This window comes from Cyprinus carpio, chromosome A20 (assembly GCF_018340385.1).
Source record: "Cyprinus carpio isolate SPL01 chromosome A20, ASM1834038v1, whole genome shotgun sequence".
Taxonomy (NCBI): domain Eukaryota; kingdom Metazoa; phylum Chordata; class Actinopteri; order Cypriniformes; family Cyprinidae; genus Cyprinus; species Cyprinus carpio.
The window spans coordinates 8,261,250-8,279,065 of record NC_056591.1 but is presented as its reverse complement, the minus strand read 5'-3'; the positions used below and the strand labels follow the sequence as shown (position 1 = coordinate 8,279,065).

At 38.5% G+C, this 17,816-nt stretch overlaps 1 protein-coding gene across 1 annotated transcript; it reads right to left on the bottom strand.

Annotated features, from left to right (window-relative positions):
• Window positions 1–12,420: 12,420 nt before the first annotated feature.
• Window positions 12,421–17,273, bottom strand: LOC122148948 (homeobox protein Meis2-like). Its single transcript, XM_042777545.1, has 7 exons — window positions 16,522–17,273; window positions 16,146–16,375; window positions 15,565–15,706; window positions 15,339–15,389; window positions 14,868–14,918; window positions 14,620–14,766; window positions 12,421–12,752 (listed from the first exon to the last, which is right to left on the bottom strand). The coding sequence occupies exons 1-7, from the start codon at window positions 16,537–16,539 to the stop codon at window positions 12,540–12,542; spliced, it is 852 nt and encodes a 283-aa protein (XP_042633479.1). The 5' UTR covers window positions 16,540–17,273; the 3' UTR covers window positions 12,421–12,539.
• Between the last annotated feature and the right edge of the window lie 543 nt (window positions 17,274–17,816).

The following is a 17,816-nucleotide window of genomic DNA, read 5'->3' as shown; positions in this document are numbered from 1 at the left end:
TGGAATATTTGTGCGTCTGGGGCGGGCCACTCTAGGGTTGACAAAAGTGTCAACAAATGGTGTGGTTCCCCACGTGCTTCTGACCGTGTGATAACAAGAAGAATAAATAAGTTTAAATAAGAAAAGTAAGCTCCAATTGTCTTTTTTTAGAAGTCTCTCTTTTGGCAACAAAAATGCTTCAAGTCTTGTTTTTGTAATTTTTGCTGCTCTCTGGGCAGACAGTCCTTTGGCTGGAGGACAATGAGATACCAGATGATGAGGGTCCCGTGAGAGGATCTGGGAAGGTCTCATGAAGGACACGGAGGGACCGGACAGGCGCGGTGATCAAGGTGAGGATGAATGTGGACGTGACTCCTCATGCCTCTGGGCCAGCACATGGGACTGTTTCTTGAGGGACAACCATCAAAACCTACAACCTGGAAGTGCAAAAATGCCAGTATTAAGAGAATTTTATTTACCTAATATTCACAATGTTGAATAGCATTAAAGGAAATCTTTTGGGTATGTGCTGATGTACGGAGATAAATGTATTTAATTATGTCCCTCTTTTTTCTTAACATAAATACTAAATAAATTAACTCAGGGTTACAGTAAGGGGCATTTACAGCAGACGAAGTGGAATCTACTTAACAATAACAAAAAAAAAAATCAGTTGTTGCACTCAAAAAAATGTATTGTATATAAATTGTTTTTCACAGAAATTGCCTAGGAATGTAAACAAATAATTACAAAGAAATAGATATAAAAAAACACAATGAATAAAAATATGAAAATATCTATTAAGCATAGGTAGAAAGTAGAAAGCCCGATCTCTATCTATATATTATCTATATATCTCTCTTTCTCTCTATATATCGCCGCACAGTCCACGCACCACCCGGGGTTATGATTCTCTATACACCTACTCCAATAATCTTTATTTACAACTAGAAGAATTACTAAAAATTAAATCAATAAATCATTCATCAATCAAGCATCAATCATAAATAAATTCCAGTGTATAGCATAAAGCATGATTTTAGTGTTTACAAATTGATAAATAACTTGTTCCTGAGTAAAGTTATATCCAATTTAAAAACTTCCATGTCATAAATGTAATTTTCAAAACCCAAAACGACCATAAAAAAACAAATAATAATTTTAAACAGCAAAAAAATAGAATAAAAAAAAAATAAAAATCTATGTATTTCTTTTTGTTTAAACTCTGTTTTTTAAATTTCACCAGAAAATGGTAAATTCAAAAAAAAAAAGGTGGAAAAATTTGGGGGGTTTTTCACTGTGTTTCCCTTTTTTGAACCCCTTTTTGGGTTTCCCAAAACCCTTTTAGGAATTTTTTCCTAAAAAAACCCACAAATAATCCAATAAACCCTTTTCTCCATTTTAAAAAACCCTTTCATGCTTGGGAAAAGTTTTCAGGGGGGGGGGCAAATAAAAAACCTTTAAATTTTTAAAGAGTTTTAAAGTTCCCCCTTACTGTATCCTAAATTTTTCCTTCATTTTTTTTTTTTTTTAAAGAAAAAAAAAAAAAAAATAATAAAAATAAAATTTTTGTGATAAAAACCCAAACAAAGTTTGTTGTTAAAAACTTTAGCCAACTCAAATTTTCCTTAAAAAAAAAAAAAAACTACACCCCCTCAAAAATCAAAATTTGGGGACCCTTAGGGCTTTACACAGGAAAACCCGATCTTAAAAATGACCCCAAAAATCCCCAGCATTTGCTTTTTTTAACCAGAGCAAATTTAAAAGGGGGGGAAACTTCCTTTAAATAAATGAAATTACAGAAACCGACTCGATATAATTAAACCCCAAAAAAGGTAGGTTTAAAAGGGCCCTGGAAATTATTTAGTCTGCGTGTATCTGGCTCCTGAAAAGCGGGAGCTCATGATATCTCAAGGTGTTCTAAAGGTTTTCGGGGGGGGGGTTTTAAACCTCCGCTCACCTCCCCGCTCCTCCCCCTTCATTAGCAGAAGCTGGGTTGTTATTTGAAAAAAAAGGGGTTTGTGTTGGCACTTTTGGAGAACTGGATGCGGGCCATTTACATATAAAGGGCCCCTATTAAACAAGGTAAGGGGTCATTATTTGGGGGGGCTCATTGGGCAGCACAGTGTGGGGATTATAAAATTCCCCCCATCCAGGGCCCCCCCGGGGTTGCGACGATACGCTTGATTTTGAACTGTCCAAGGGGACGGCAGCCCAAAATGGAACCGGGAAAAGGGTTTTGTGTTGTGTTGTGTGTGCATGTGAGGGGGGGCGGGCGGAGAGAGAATTGCCCCCATAAAACAATTTCACAAAACCCAGTGAAAGAGAAAAAGAGGGATGTTTTTAAGTGCAAAACTTTCCTTACGTTTATGGTTTTGGAAACAGGGGGGGTTTTCTGTAGTTCCACGGGCCCTCCCATACCCAGTTTCTACCCTTCCCCCCTTGGGGCCTGCGAGACGGGGGAAAAAAAATAAAAAATTTAAAAAAAAAAAAAATAAAAATTCAAAGCTATTGCTTTCCCCTATTTTTTTAAAACAGCACTACAAGTGATTAATTTTATGATTAGAATCAAATTTTCAACTTACCAAACCCCCAGGGCCGGGGAACCCCCTGGTTGTTTGGGCCCTCTGCCAAAGCCCCCCAAGGGTGACCATCGGGGGTTTTAAACACTTTCCCTTTACTGCCCCAAAAACACAAAAACCGTATATAAAATATGCAATTTGATTGTAAAAATGGGGAAAAATAAACCATTTGCTTTACCTGCTCTGTTAGACTGATCAATCATGGGCTGCAAATTCTTCTTCGAGCATTGGGTAAACCTGTCCCAAAAAAAAAGACCAAGGGACCCTTTTCTGAAACTATTTTTTATTTACTGACCGCCCCCAGTATTTTTTAAACCCTTTTTTAAACACCAGGCCTTTTTTTACGGGGAGCCTTTTTTCTATGGGTTTACTGCAAAAAAATCCCTTAATGCAGGGGGATTTCCCCCTGGGCCTTTTGGGGTTTGGGCCTGTCGGGTCCACAAAAAAAGCTAATGTACTGTTTTAAAAAAAAGTTTTTAGTCTAATTTTAATGTAAAAAAGCAGATTTTTTTTAATAAAGGGGGTTTTCACCTTTTACAAATTTTGGTTTTTTAGAAATTCCCTTTAAAGGGAATTTTATAGTAGACGACGATAAAAACAAATCGATTTATTTTTATTTGTTGGGGTATTTTTTTCCCTTTTCCCCACATCTAAAGAAGGGCCTCTGGTTTTTTTAAACCCCGCTTTTTTGTGCTTCTCACTGCCAAAATTTTTAGCAAATCAAATAAAGGGGTCATTGCTCAAAATTTCAAATTTAATGGGTTGGCCTGTAGCCTCCGGGGATGATTAGCCTAACCTTTTTTTTTTTCCCCCCGAAAAACTAAAATTCTTCAGCAGCCCATAAAAAGGGTAAGGAAATGCCCCTGCATGGCCCCTGGGGAAGGAATTACTCCTGACAAGATCTTTGCAACCCTGATTGTGACACCTTTTTTGTATCATAAATACAAAAAAATTTGCATAGGTTTTCCCAAATCTTACATTTCCATTTTTACAAAAAATAAAAAAAAAATATGCCAAAATGACTTTTTTTGACAGTACCGGGCTTTTTTTTTACGTGTAGCTAAAACAATATATTTGGAAAATAAAATTTTAAAATAAAATTTTTCTATGGGTTTTATAGTTTAAATCAAATTTAATAGAATTTAGTGGGCCTGGGAAAGGGGAAAAAAAGTCAATTTAAAAAAAAATTTGAAAATAAAGTAAAAAATAAAAAGAACCCGGGAATCATTTTGAATAAAAATTTTCTTCTTAATAAAAGTGTTTATTGTATTTTTGTATGCTACCAAAATTAAAGTTATTATAACAGTAACGTAAAAAAAAAAACAAAAAAAAAACCCGATTTAAAATTTTCTTATTTAAAAGTTTTAAAAACATAATAATTAAAAAATTTTAGATTCAAGGGTCATGAAAGAGAGAACAAATCTAAATTTAAAACTTAATTTTGAAGTAATGAACAACATTTTCACGATTTAAATGCATACGGAATTAAAAAATATAGATTCAAATTATATGGAAGTGGGAAAAAATCTAAAAGTATAAAACAAACAAACAAACAAAAAATATTCTGATGTCTATTGGCAATAGATATCAAAATTGTCTGCATAAGTACAGTGTTGATTGTAGCCATGTGCAATAATTCTATCAGAATAAATCCAGTCTAAATAAACAATACAAAGAGGCCTCTCAATCATACATTCAGAGTCTAGCAATGAGATTATCAGAATTGTGTAATCCAATAGCATCTTTTGCAAACAAGATGGTTATTAAATGAATAAACATTCAAGAGAACTCTGGTGACTGAATGGCATTCCGAATCCCCCAACAAAACATTTGACAAAGTCCCTCTGAGACCCCGGCAAACCTCATCATTGCTCCTATTCTGACTTTTATTTGTCTCATTGGGGCTTTGAACAGCGTCTAATAATAGTGTGAGAAATCAGGATCACCGGATTGAAATAGAAATGTTACAGAGATCCCTGACCCTGACTTCTTAGTGCTGAGAGGTCAAACTGGCAAGTCAAAAGTCAAAGGTCAAAGGTCACTCACCAGTTATTCACTTGTAAGATGGTGAGGCCTGTGTCCTGCGCTAGCTGCTTCTTCTGCTCTTCGGATGGGTAGGGGTGCTGCAAGAAACAGAAACAACAAGAAAAATTATAGATAATAACATTGCTGTCCAATGATCCATAAAGCGATAATGAATGGAACATGTAAATGTCTTGATTTTTTAGAGTTATGTATTTCTCCTTGCAGTCTCCATTATAAAGCAAATCAAGATGACCTGATTTTTCTTAAAAACTAATCTGTTTAAATGACTAATGACCTCAAGCATATAGTCTACCCGCTCCATGCGAGACTGCGAAGGCAAAAACTTGTGGATCCCATATGACTCTTTCAGGAAATTACATCATGTATGATAGACTTCCATATGCAGCCCAAGTTTGAGAATTTCCTGCGTCTTATTGGCTGAGTGCTCGTGGTTTTATTTGACATTATTTGGCATTACTTGACAAATGGTCAGTGGGTGTGAAAGAGAGACAATGGAGTTTTGTTTGGGTTGAATAGGGCTTGGCCCTTGGTGGCCCAGCGGTGGCTCCTGGCCCCCTGATCCTCTTGCTCTCACACTGTGAGGTGCAGAGGGAGGGCTTGGCAGATGGCAGGCAGGGGTGGGTGATAATGGAGCAGCACAGGGTCATGGGTGTGTGCACCAATTTTTGGCACTATCACAGCCTCTCACCTCCCGTGGTCAGTGGTGAGGGGATGAGTCCAGTTACATGTCTCATTCTTTCTCTCACACACGCAGGCGGAAACTTACCCCTGCTCACCTCCTGAAGCGCTTGCTGTCATTGTGCTGATGATGAATGACTGTAAGCTCCGCCCTTTTCTACACAACCCAAGTGACAGTCAGATGCGAGCTGGCTCTGGGATCCATCTTTAAACTCTTATCAAAAAGCTCTCAGCAGGTTGTGCCGTGATTGTTTGCTGAAGTTTGCTTGAGGATCCTATGTAATTCAAAAAAAGATGAAGCTGTCAACCAAGCTCACTGAATCACTCATATTTGCACAAAGTGCACTTATAGTGTCTATTAGAGAAGCTCCCTCCCCGTCCCCCATTTGCATGCCACAAAGGAGCTCTCTCTATCTCGTTCCAGTGCAGCTAACAGTTATAACTGTACGTTCCACTGAATCTTAATGTTCCACCTTTCTTTAAAATTGGCAGCACAGGGGTTCTTTATCATGGGACCTCTGAATAGGTCACAAAAAAGATGGGCGGCTTAGACCATAAGGTAAGAGCCCCCCCCATCTCAAACGTTGCAAACACTGGCTCACAGTAGAACCGCCCAAACGGAATCCTTCAGCCGTTCATTCAGCTCCCGACCCCAAATGGAATTCATGATCGCCTGGGTGTGTGGCACATGGGGGGCCATTCAGAGGCCAAAGTCCCCTCTACACTGTTTTTGGGTTTTGGTCGGACACATCCCTCAATGTGAAGACACTTTGCTTCACAAATCGCTTCTTGAAAAGGAGCTGGGGGCAACCAACAGAGAAGGATAATTCAATTAGGCGCTCCTTTTTTAATCTCTAAAACCTAAAGGTGGGTAAAGGGAAAGGATTACTAGGTGTACCGGACCTGTGTAGCTCTTATAAAGTGAAGGAATTCTGAAAGAGAATGGAAAAACAGGAAGACCCAACATGAGGAAGGTGGGAATTTAAGGAGGTGGAACCGTGTGAAAAATGTGCCGAGGGATTTGAGGGCGGTTTTTTTGAGATGCATACCAGTCTAACTCACCGAAAGTGGTCTCCAAAACCCGCATGGTGATTGGTGATTGAAACCTACTCATGACTGGTGGCCCTGGGATTTTTGGCGAGCGAAATGGATGGAGGGAGGGCCGAAGAGACAAGATAATAACACACCCTGCTAGTTTTAATGCAGTGAGTTGGAATGCAGGTCACTGAGCTTGAGAACGAGTGGACATTGTGTTATTTCACCAAGAGATGCCTTGCGACTCTGGCCCACTTCTTACAAAGTCCTGGTCAATGGGGGTCGGCTTAGAAGGATCTTGATTTGCTCTATATGAAGAAAACGGTGAGATGCTGGAAGAGTGCCAGTGCCCCGCAGGGGGGGGTGAGTTTGGTCAGCTCACCTGACTTGGGAAGGATGTTCTCTGCCTCTTCTTCTTCTGGATTCTTGTTCGCCAGCAAGTTTTTCTTTCTTGGGTCCGGCCTCGCAGTCCCTCGGTGTTCCCCGGAGAGCCAAGCTTGTTATCCCAAATCCAAGCCATCCCCCGGGTCCGTGATGAACAAGCAGCAAGGTGAGGGGGGAAAACCAGGGCAGGTGGAAAGAGGGCGGAAGCGGTCGAGAAGAGAACTTTACAAACATGGCTAGTCACCATTTAATGAGATAGAAATAATTCGTAAAACATCAAGGGACCCTTCGAGTTGTTTTAATATTCAGACCGATCACCGTGTGCACTCAAAAACATGATGTGAAAAAGAGCCACGCGGGGGGCCTTGTTTTGACTCAGCAACAGTACCACAAGGACAGAGTGACGAACAGGAGTAGTAGCATGCAGGGAGAAGGGAACGCTCATGCAGCGGAGCGAGATATCTCCTGCTCTCTCCTCTCTCGCCGTTGTCCTCGGTGTCAAGAGTCTTCCAGGAAAAGCCTTCTGCACCAGCCCCATGAATGCTATTAAATTCAATGTTGACGTCTCTGTCTTTGACATGGGGTAATGAATGTGTCCCGGCTCCTCTCGGCTTGTAATGTGGGAATGGAAACATGGCACTCTGCAAAGAAGAATCTCTGATCTGATTACATTAGCGACTCGAAAAAAAAAAAAAAAAAGGAGGGAAGGAAAACATGAAAATAATAAATAAACCCAAATGCCTGTTTATGGGCGGTTGTGTGAGAAAACTGAAAGACTTAGAAGTTATGTAAGTGTGTTGTACAGTGCAGGGAACAGAACTTACTGATTGCTTGCTCAACCACTAATATACAGTGGCCACATTCATGATGTAACTAAAGCTTTAGTTTAGTGGCCACGTGACACCACATACAGCTAAATACAGTCATATCATCACTTTCCCTTCCAAGCGTCGTTATTAGAGTCGTTGAACACACAAGGATTATGATTAAAACGCTTATTTTAGCTATTTATTGAAGGCAGCTATGCTATCTTTGGAATCACCCGTTGACTACAACGTTGTTAGCCCACCATGCTTACTAAATGAGCTACAGAAATTAATGTTGGATTTTGTATTATAAATATATAGGTGTGACAAACCTAAAAATGAGTTTTTTTTTAATGGGTTTTGTAAACTAAAAAGGACTAATTATTTATATTATATACGATATGTATATAATAGATAGTATAGATATATATATATATATATATATATATGATATAATATAGTCGATATATATATATAATACAGCACATACCTTACACACATATCTTAAACAAAAATATAATACTGGCTATAATTAAATGTCATAACCAAATATGTGCTAAAGTGACTGACTACTGACTACTACTTTTAATTTGTTTGTTTATTTATTTTTATTGACATAATGTCAAATGAGATAAGTTGAAGAATTCATCAAAATGCTAGTTTCCACACATGTAAACTAAGAGTTTTGAATAATAAGTGTAAATGGTTTTTTTTTTTTTCTACTTTACTCGGAAACTCGTAATTATGGTAATTCCCAACTTGATAATGAATGAGTCCATTCTACTGTAAGATCAATTGATGCTTAACAAACCATGCATTGTAAAAACTGTGAGCTCTCTGATAACATCAAGCCCTGCTGTTCATTCCATCCATTATCCATCCATCTAGTTTTAAGATCAGAGCCAGGCAAGGAGGAGGCTCCCCGCTTTTACATAAACTAAGGTTTTCCGTCTTTGTCCTCCTCCTCACCCTCCTTTCTCTTTCTTTCTTTTGCATCCCTCTCTCTCCTGCTTCCATTAACTGTTGCATCAGGCAAGATGATTTTACTTTTAACAGTCATGCTTATTTTTTTTAAAATTTTTGTTTCTTGCCCTGAGGGTAGAAGATGCCTTGAACGAGGCCCTGCCCGGAGGGGTGGTGTGAATAATGTATCTGAGGGACTCCTCCCCGGAGGCGGGACAGGAACCCTACTTTTCTTAAGATTGGCCCTGCTGTGTCTCCTTGTTTTTGGGGATGCATCAATCAAGGCAACTGGTATGCGCCATATTCATGCATTAATATTTCAGCTAATGAATAATGACATTGAATATAAGAAGGGGGGGTGGTAGAATGGACTTCAGGCTGGCTGACTTGATGCTGTAATCAAAAATGCAAGTCAAGGGCAGGGCAGTGGTCTTCATCTCTGTTTGTCCTCTACACACACACAGACTGCTGCTACGGTTCTTCTCATTATGCTTTCAGGAGGGGCGTTTTGCATGTTGACCAAAGTATTGACTGGCTCAGAGAGACGGGAGCAAAGAGTTTCATTGTGGTGAATATGAAAAAAAAAAAGTGAATAGTGTGTAAAATAGAAAGTAGTATGTTCTGAAAGGGAAAGAATGCATAAAATAATATAAACAGAAGAGAAAATAAAAGAAAAGAAAAGAAAAGAAAAATAAAAGAAAACATGAATTTCTAATGTGTTTATTAAAGTCAAATATCAAAATGTTAATGAGACTAAAAAGTTATATGTTATATGTTATATTCGGAACAATTTAAAGGGGGATAAAAAAGCAGAGCTACAAAATGGAATAATAAAAAAAGAAAAGAAAAGAAAAGAAAAGAAAAGAAAAGAAAAGAAAAGAAAGAAAAGAAAAGAAAAGAAAAAATGAAAAATGAATGGAACAATAATTCAAATAATAATAAAGAAAATATGTGAGGTGATGTTTTCATTGTGTTCATTAGAACGAGTGAAAACACATTAAAGAAAAGAAAGTTAAAACTGAAAATAAAAAAATAATATATAAAATTAAATACAGGAAAAAAGAAAAATACATTTTTAATGTGTTTATAAATATGAAATATCAAAAATGTGCTAGAAAGAGTGATACAAAAGAACATTCTGAAAATATAAAAAACTGATGACTTTTAGGGTAGAAAAAGTAAAAGGTGAAACTACAGTAAGATAATACAAAAAAATAAAATAAAATAAAAGGAAAGAAAAGAAAAGAAAAGGGGAAAACGATAGATAAAAAGAGCTGGGTAAGATCCTTACATCTAAGGAAGTCTCAAACACCACCCCCTCCCCTCCTCTCCTCGAGCCTCTCTCCTCCTGTTCCAGAAAATGATAAGGCCGCAGGGCTGATCCAAACCGATGCTAATCGCTTCTGACTGTTCCCTGGCAACTTGGCCCGTGCAGCCTGTGTGACTGCACACTCTCTTTTAAAGGCTGCTGCTCTCTGCAGCTCCCTGAGCCCTACCTCACTCCCCGAACCCAGAGTCTGCACGCGCAGCGCAGAGGGGGGGCCAGACCAGAGCAGCCTGGAGGAAGCTGGGAGTAAGCCCTCGGGCTGTTTAGAGAAAAACAGCACCCCAAGACATGGAGAAGAAGAGGCTTCTACCTTCCATCTACCACCATTTTTTTTTACTTTCCCTCATACTTACAAATCAAAACTTCTGAAGGGGTTCTGCATATAAAACGCATCAAGTCTAAGTAGAATTTTTTGACTCGTTTCCCACATCCTTCAAGCCGACCCTGACGGCATCCACGTCACATCACGCTACCTTCAGCATCCGAGAGATGACAAGGTCCAAAGCTGAAATGCTCTGCATTGTTCTGATGCTGATAATTAGATGAACTGAAGATAGATGAATGTCCCGGAGACAAAGAAGCCCGGCGCAAACTAGCCGGTCTGATGACTGCCACCACCGCACGCATCACAGAATAAATCCTGTTTGCTTGCTTAATGAGGCTCACCATGACCTCAATCTATCACGAACTATACTTCTCCAAAGGGGCCATAATTCTGACTACTGGACGCAACAGACTGGATAATTACTGGACGAACGCAGATGATTTTGTTCTCGCTTAATCGTTTCACTTAAAGCATATTGATTAGATGCTCTTATCCTCTTGTCCCCCGTGGCCATGATATGATCTGAGAACCATGGGATTGGACCACAGTTGGGTGGTATTGACGGCTAAAACGCAGAGGCATCGGCTCTTGACACTTGTTGTTGGTCCACTATACTTCATGCTGGGATTTAACCTCCATTGAAGGTTCAGATATAGATGTAAACATCCTGTCTCAGCCTGTGTCTTTGCCTTCGAGGTGAACACTGGCCTGGAATGTCCTGCAGCTTCCCTTTGTTCCCTTTCGGCCTTTGTGATGGACATTCCTAGTCTCTGCATTCCCACCAACACGCACATGTTTAGGATAGCTGTGGAAAACCCCCCACTAACATCCCAAATTCTCAAAAAAAAAAAAAAAAAAAAAAAAAAACACCCTGAGGTGAGTCAGCAGTTCTTAAGAACATTCGGACTGTAACCGAGGAGCACTTCTCTTTCCTTCTGCCTAACCTAACATAAAGGTTTCTCAACAAGAGCAACTTCTACTGATGTGCATCAACAAAGGGACCCCCCTACAAGAGACAGGTGCTTTGAAGAGATCCAGTAATCCTTCGGACTCGAGTTGGGTGACTGACGTAACACCCCCCATTCACTTGTAATGGAAAAGGTGTTTGCTTTACAAACCGATCTCTTGAATGATAAAGGGAGGAACACCGATCCAAAGTGGCTCCTGGAGGAGCAGCAGGTAGATGTCCCTGATCCTAACCCAGGCTTCTGCCTCTGATCACCCCAGATATCAACCCTCTAATGTGACTAGAATTTGAAGTGCTCTGTCCTTCAGGCCAGCAGGCCAGCAGGAGTCATTCCTCTTTCCCTTTCTTCAATGCATGATCTTTGGGGTCAAAAGGCCGTGGTCCTTGGATGTTTCCCCCACTGTTTGTTTAAAAAAAAAAAGCCCGGTGTGGGGAAAAATGCCGCCACCCTGATGCTTTTTTTTCTCTCTCTTTTATACCGAGTAGCATGCAGAAACACTACTAGCATTGCTGCTATGCCAAACATTTTAAGGTGTGTCTTTCATACTGTCACACTGAGGTTGAATTGTCAAAGAATTACAATCTGGCTGCTGGTTTTGTTTCTGGTTTCTCTTGTCTTAGAACATCCTGCTACTGTGCTGCATTACGGTCAGGCTTTTGATGTCTGATGGTTAAAAGGAGGTGAGAATCCCTGAAGGCTATTTTAACTGAAGCAATTATACAAAAACAGGTCGTAAAAAAAATAAATAATTAAATAAATATTCCCCAAAAGCTAACAGAGCAAAAGGACAATAAATATGGAGTGGCAGGTCACAATATATAAAAAAAAAAAAAGTGACATGCAAATGGAAGATCTGGTAAATTTAATTACACCCTTAACCTTTCAAGAACATTAAACACCAATTGTGTCCACAGGAAAAATCGTAAAACCAGCTCAGTGAACCATCGTGATGATGACATGAACAGTGACATGTGACTTTGATTAGTAAATGCTGTTTACACACATTAAAAAAATATGAAATTAAAAGACTAAATTCTGCAAATAACACAGAAAATAAATATAATATACACTGAAAAAGTGGTAACCTGTAATTGTTAGCTACTTCTATTGATTTATCCCTATCCCTTTATATAGATTCAGTGATATCTAATAACACTTCTGACTTGAATAAAACCATTTTTTTTTTTTTCAGTGTATAATGTATAAGAATAATTTAAAATCCAAACGAAAGTGAAAATATCTCTTGAAGCTTGGAGTACAATTTAAGATGACAGCATAAACTGTGTTAGTATTTTAAACATTATGAGGTTGATTCAGTGTTATTTAATAATACTTTTGCTTTGAATAAAACCAATTTAGATGTCAACATTTTTAGGATACCATTTTTTCAGTGTATAACGTAAAAAAAAAAAAAAAAAATTGAAAATCCAACCTCGAGTGAAAATACTACTTGAAGCCTGGAGTACAAATTAAGATGACAGAGTAAACCATGTTTTCAACAAAGCATACTATGACGTGATAGTAAAATTGACAGGTTTTCCTACCTAGTTCGCTGCTGTTGTCTCCGCTCTGAGAAGCATGTCCCCCGCTGGAGGGTCCTGGGGTGCCGACTGAGGGAGTAGAGTGAGCGTCGTCCATGTCTCTCCAGGATGCTGGATTCTGAGGTTCAGGTACATCAAAAATCCAGAGATTGAAGGTTGAAAAAAGACACATTAGTAACACTAGCACATATACATGCTTTTAAAACAGCAAGTTTTTTTTAAACGTCTAGTTACCATGTCTGTGCTGAAAATTTTGTCTGATCAAATTAGAGACAACTGAAATGCACAATCCAAATGAACTAGGAATATTTAGACCTATGGAGCTACAACCAGAGTAACTGCTTCTCCTGACGTTCACCGTAAATGCTCACAAGAAACCAACGGCGTCCCCTTTTTATCCAAAACAGGGTACAAAGCACTTAGACGGGCCCAACATGAAGGCAAACAGCAGCCGTTCCTCTTCAGGCCCTTAGCGTCAGCTGTTTGCCTGATGGTGATCAGCTAAAGAGCTCTAAGAAAGGCCAGAATAAGCTGCTACAACAATAAAGCTGTGTGAATAAGACCCTTCACTGTTTTCTCATTAGGACACACAAAAGCAGTCTGTGGGTTTGTGTGTTTATATGTGTGTGTGTGCTGTTAATAACGTTTCAGAAGGCCACTGTCTCTCTTCATCACCTGATTCAAATTGTTTTGTGTCACACCGCACACTTGTAAATCGATAAGACATTACAGGAGCATCAATAAAAGATTACAGTTATCGTCAAGTGTACAAAGGTACATATTCATCAAATAAATTTCAGCTGACCAAGTGAAGGTATGATGGTTAGACCTCGCCATCTGCGGTTCAGATCTAGCCTATTTACAGGAATAGTGTGGATGGGGAAAGTCATCTAACATTTTACATGATGGAAAACAGAAGGACTGTACTGTAGGAACATTTAGTCCAAATCACAAAACGCCTGTTTTAATCTGTTTTTAAAATGAAAAAAAAAAAAAAAACTCTCTCTTCCCATTTTGACCTGGAACAGAACCAAGCAGAATGTAAAGTTCTGTTCTTCTTAATTCTGTGGTTTTGTTCCTGTAACAGGGGGTGGTGCGTTGATAATAGGAAGCACAACTGTAAAGAACACACTGTTGGTCTCTGAGTGAAAAAAGACTCCCCTCCTGCTTGACAATAACAGCGTTTTCCAATAGTGCATCAGTTCAAAGACAATTTTAGTGGCATTACGAATTCGTGGCAAATCGTAACATACGATGTTTTGTCAAATCGTACGTATGTTTTGACGATTCGTAGATTTGTACGAATGCTACACAACCCCGAGGGCTAGCCAAATCGTACAGTACGAGTGGGGGGACATAATTCGTACCTGCCACCCTACGTAGCATAGCGTTGTGCATGTCACGTGCACCATTAGGGCTAACACGACGGGCTTCATCAACAACCCAACACACGGATCAACTTCATCAACATGATCATCATCATCATTAAATAAGATATGTCCTGGGGCAATGCCTTAATGATTCATATCAGTGCAAAGAGAAATGGATTTAGATAATGTTGTTTAAATAAATTAGCATATGTAACTAAGTAATTACTCCTCTTCCTAAAATATATTGTGGAGATGAATAATGGAGGAAGCTAAAAAGAAAAAAGGCCCATGCATGGCTGAGGCACTACAAATGTTAAGGTTAATAAATAAATAAATAATAAAGGTTTTAAAAAATTTCCATCAGAAATAATAATAATAATAATAATAATAATAATAATAATAATAATAATAATAATAAAATAAAATAACGGGTTCAGTAAACTTCACCAGGTTAGTTTGCACAATACAAAATAAATGGCATTTGGATTTTCAGTTATTTCTTTGTTGGAAACATCACTAATGTTCCTCCATAAATTGCCTGTACTGTAAATACGAACCGCTACACTGTCTAATTGGCCTGTTTTATGATGTCATAGAAAGCCAATTAAAACTCACGTGATCTGCGAGATTTGTCGAGGATCCTGAGATGTCGTCGAAGTCGGACTTGCATCCATCCCGTTCATCAATTACCAGGTCAATGGGCATTTTACCCTTCAAACAGCTAATATATCGATGGCAGAAGTTGTCGCAAAGCTCGTGCACCTGATTAAAAACCAGGGGACAAATCAGTTTGTATATTTGTTTGTTATAAGAAAAACATAAAATTATAAGAATGTAAAATGCTAATAAAATAAATAACATACCTTTTCGAGTTCTAAAAGATGGAATCGTAATACTTGTATTGACTGAATCATCTAAGGAAAGAGCAAAATAATGCATGGAATATTTCAACAAAAAATACCAACATTAACAATAACCAATAATAATAGTAACACAAAGATAACAATTGGTTAATAATAATATCAAGCTAATAAAAAAACTTAAAACATCAAGCATCGTTGGTTATTCTATACGCGCGAGAAATAACACTCAAATCAAAAACTTGGCACGTCTGATATTGTGTTGGCTGTGTAATGTTATGACAATAGCAGAAGTGTAAATAGGTTCCTCTAGAGACGACGCTTTGAGGGAGCCCTGGGCAAAGACCCCCACGCCCTCTGATAACACGCGGCCTCATAAATCACTAAAGCTTCCATTCTTTCCCTCAAAGAATCCTCACACGGACCTTTGAAGCGACTTTACCTGGAACAAAAACTATGCGAAACAACACTTACCAAATTGTCCAACTCTGGATTAGAAGAAAATAACGGTTTCTCTGCACGAATCTGTAAAAAAAAGTCACAAGTTTGTTAGAACAAAAAAAAACATTTTTTTACAAATAGCCTACACCAAACCAACAGTTTTAGCGTCCCCCCAATATCTCACTTAATTTGAATAACCGAATATTTAGTTGAATTGTTAAAAAATATAAATATATTTCTTTTTCAATCAATACTTTACTTGTTTGGCAAACACAGCGATGTCCTCGTTAAACGAATCGGACGAGCACACATCTCCTCCAGCGACTCCGGGCTCTCTCGGTGTGCATGTGGCCAGCTCGCACTTCTCAAACACCAGCGCCAGGAGCGGAAATAACGGGTGCCTTCAAGATTCAACACAAACATTTACATAAACCCACAGATCAAAACACTATATCAGTAATCGAGCAAACATTCTGACAAACCGTATTAGAGTTTTATTGCTACTTTCATTGCTTTGACGGCCACATAATAGTTAAACACTCAGATAGTGACTAAAACCGTTCTATAATTTTTTATAATAAAAAAAAAACATCGTTATTTTAAAGTTGAATTATTCAGCTCACTATTTGAATGACATTGGTGAATTTGCTATGTGCTTAACTAACAGACATATTCTTTAAGATCGTATAGCCTTCGCACAGAAATTAACTGACTGTACTAAAGTACAAATAAATTGCGAGATGTCAAATGCGGGTGTAATAATGCAGCACGCCTTTAAAATAGGCTAAATAAATAAAGATTGTTTAAACTATCATATTAAGCATGGCTGCAATAAAGTACCCATAAATTTGGTCCTTGTCTCTCTTAAGTGCGTCGTTGACAGCCGAGCCCATGCTGCTGGGCATGATGCTGTGCGGTGCGTGGGCCCCGTAGTGCTGGTTGGCATGTGGCGGTGGCCCGTGGTTCAAATGGTGAACCTGCGGCAGCCGAGGGGCGTGCGGGTCCCCGTACATGGACGCCGGAACCCCAACTCCATCCATACCGCCACCATAGTGGGCAAGGTCTTCGTACTGCATCAGACAGAAACCGTATCATAGACAACTCCAAAAACACTCACGTGTTTACCTAATATTAAATACCTTTATACAAATATTAAAAACAAACTATGAACAAACTTTACAAGTTTTTTACGCGGTGGATTTGTAAGAGAACGTACCCGCTGAGCCATCAGCATATGATATGACGCTTCTGTTGATGTTAAGTGCAAACTGTGGTCTTATCCAACGAGGAAACAATCTGATTTAATTCCTTTTGAGCATCCGATTTAAGAGGACTGTAATCCGTTGAGATGATAGAGCATGTCCAGTGAAGAGTTTCTGATCGCTTCCTTTACAGCCACTTTTAGTTTTTGAGTAATTCGAGCAGATTACCAAACGCACATTGACGGATAGACTATACTTAAAAAAAACAAACCCGACACGTTTAATTTATACAGGTTATAAATATTTGCTTCCACTTAGACCTTCTGACTAACTAATGCAATTTACCCGTCACAGACTTCCTGAAGTCAGAAAAAAACCTTTCCAAATTCTGGGATGTTCGTGCCTGGCATGGCAAACACTGCAAGGAAAAACTATCCGGATCTCATGGTCCCTCTTTGCGCCCCACGCTTTGCCTCGACTGGATTTGGAGCAGGTTCCTCTTGAAGAGACTGAACCCCTGATGGCTGAGCCTGGGAAGCGTGGTGGGTGTTACCAGCTCGACACCTCTACATAAAGCAAAGAGAAAGAAGAGCGCAATGACCACGAGCTGCCAGGGAGTGTTCACATTGGATACCCGCATGGATGACGCACCACCATCCTCTGCGTTTTGTTACTGGGGGTGGAGTGTCTTTATTTTTAAAAGTGCCAAAATCAGATCAGTGCACCGAGTCGCACTGGGAATGGACCTTATTTCAACAAATTGCTGAGCATCACAGCATTTGAGCCTTTGAAAATATATTTATTTCACAGTCTATAAATTTTGACTGCTTCGTTGTTTAACTGTCCTTCAATACTTGCGCGTCACATTAGGCCTATATAAGTTATTACATTTATATAGTGAATTTAAATATATAAGCTTACGTTTTCTTTAAATTTAAATTTGAGTTTTATAAGTATATTGATTAGATGTTTTTTCTCCTTTAGTAATTAAAGAAACAGTCTAAACATGCGTTCAGTTTATAGACTCACGCATATATATATATATATATATAGATATATATATATATATATATATATATATATATATATATATATATATATATATATAAGAAATAACTGTTAATGTATGGAACTAGGAATAGATTTTGAATGGGAAACTATAAAAAATCGTGAATTTATACGTCTTCCTCTTATTCCAAGCGCTTTGCACATAAATGACACTGAGGGAATTCTGCATGAGCTAAACTGGTGTACAGAAGCATTTAATTTGCTTTGCATTCGACAATTTAAATTGATTTACAGTTAATTT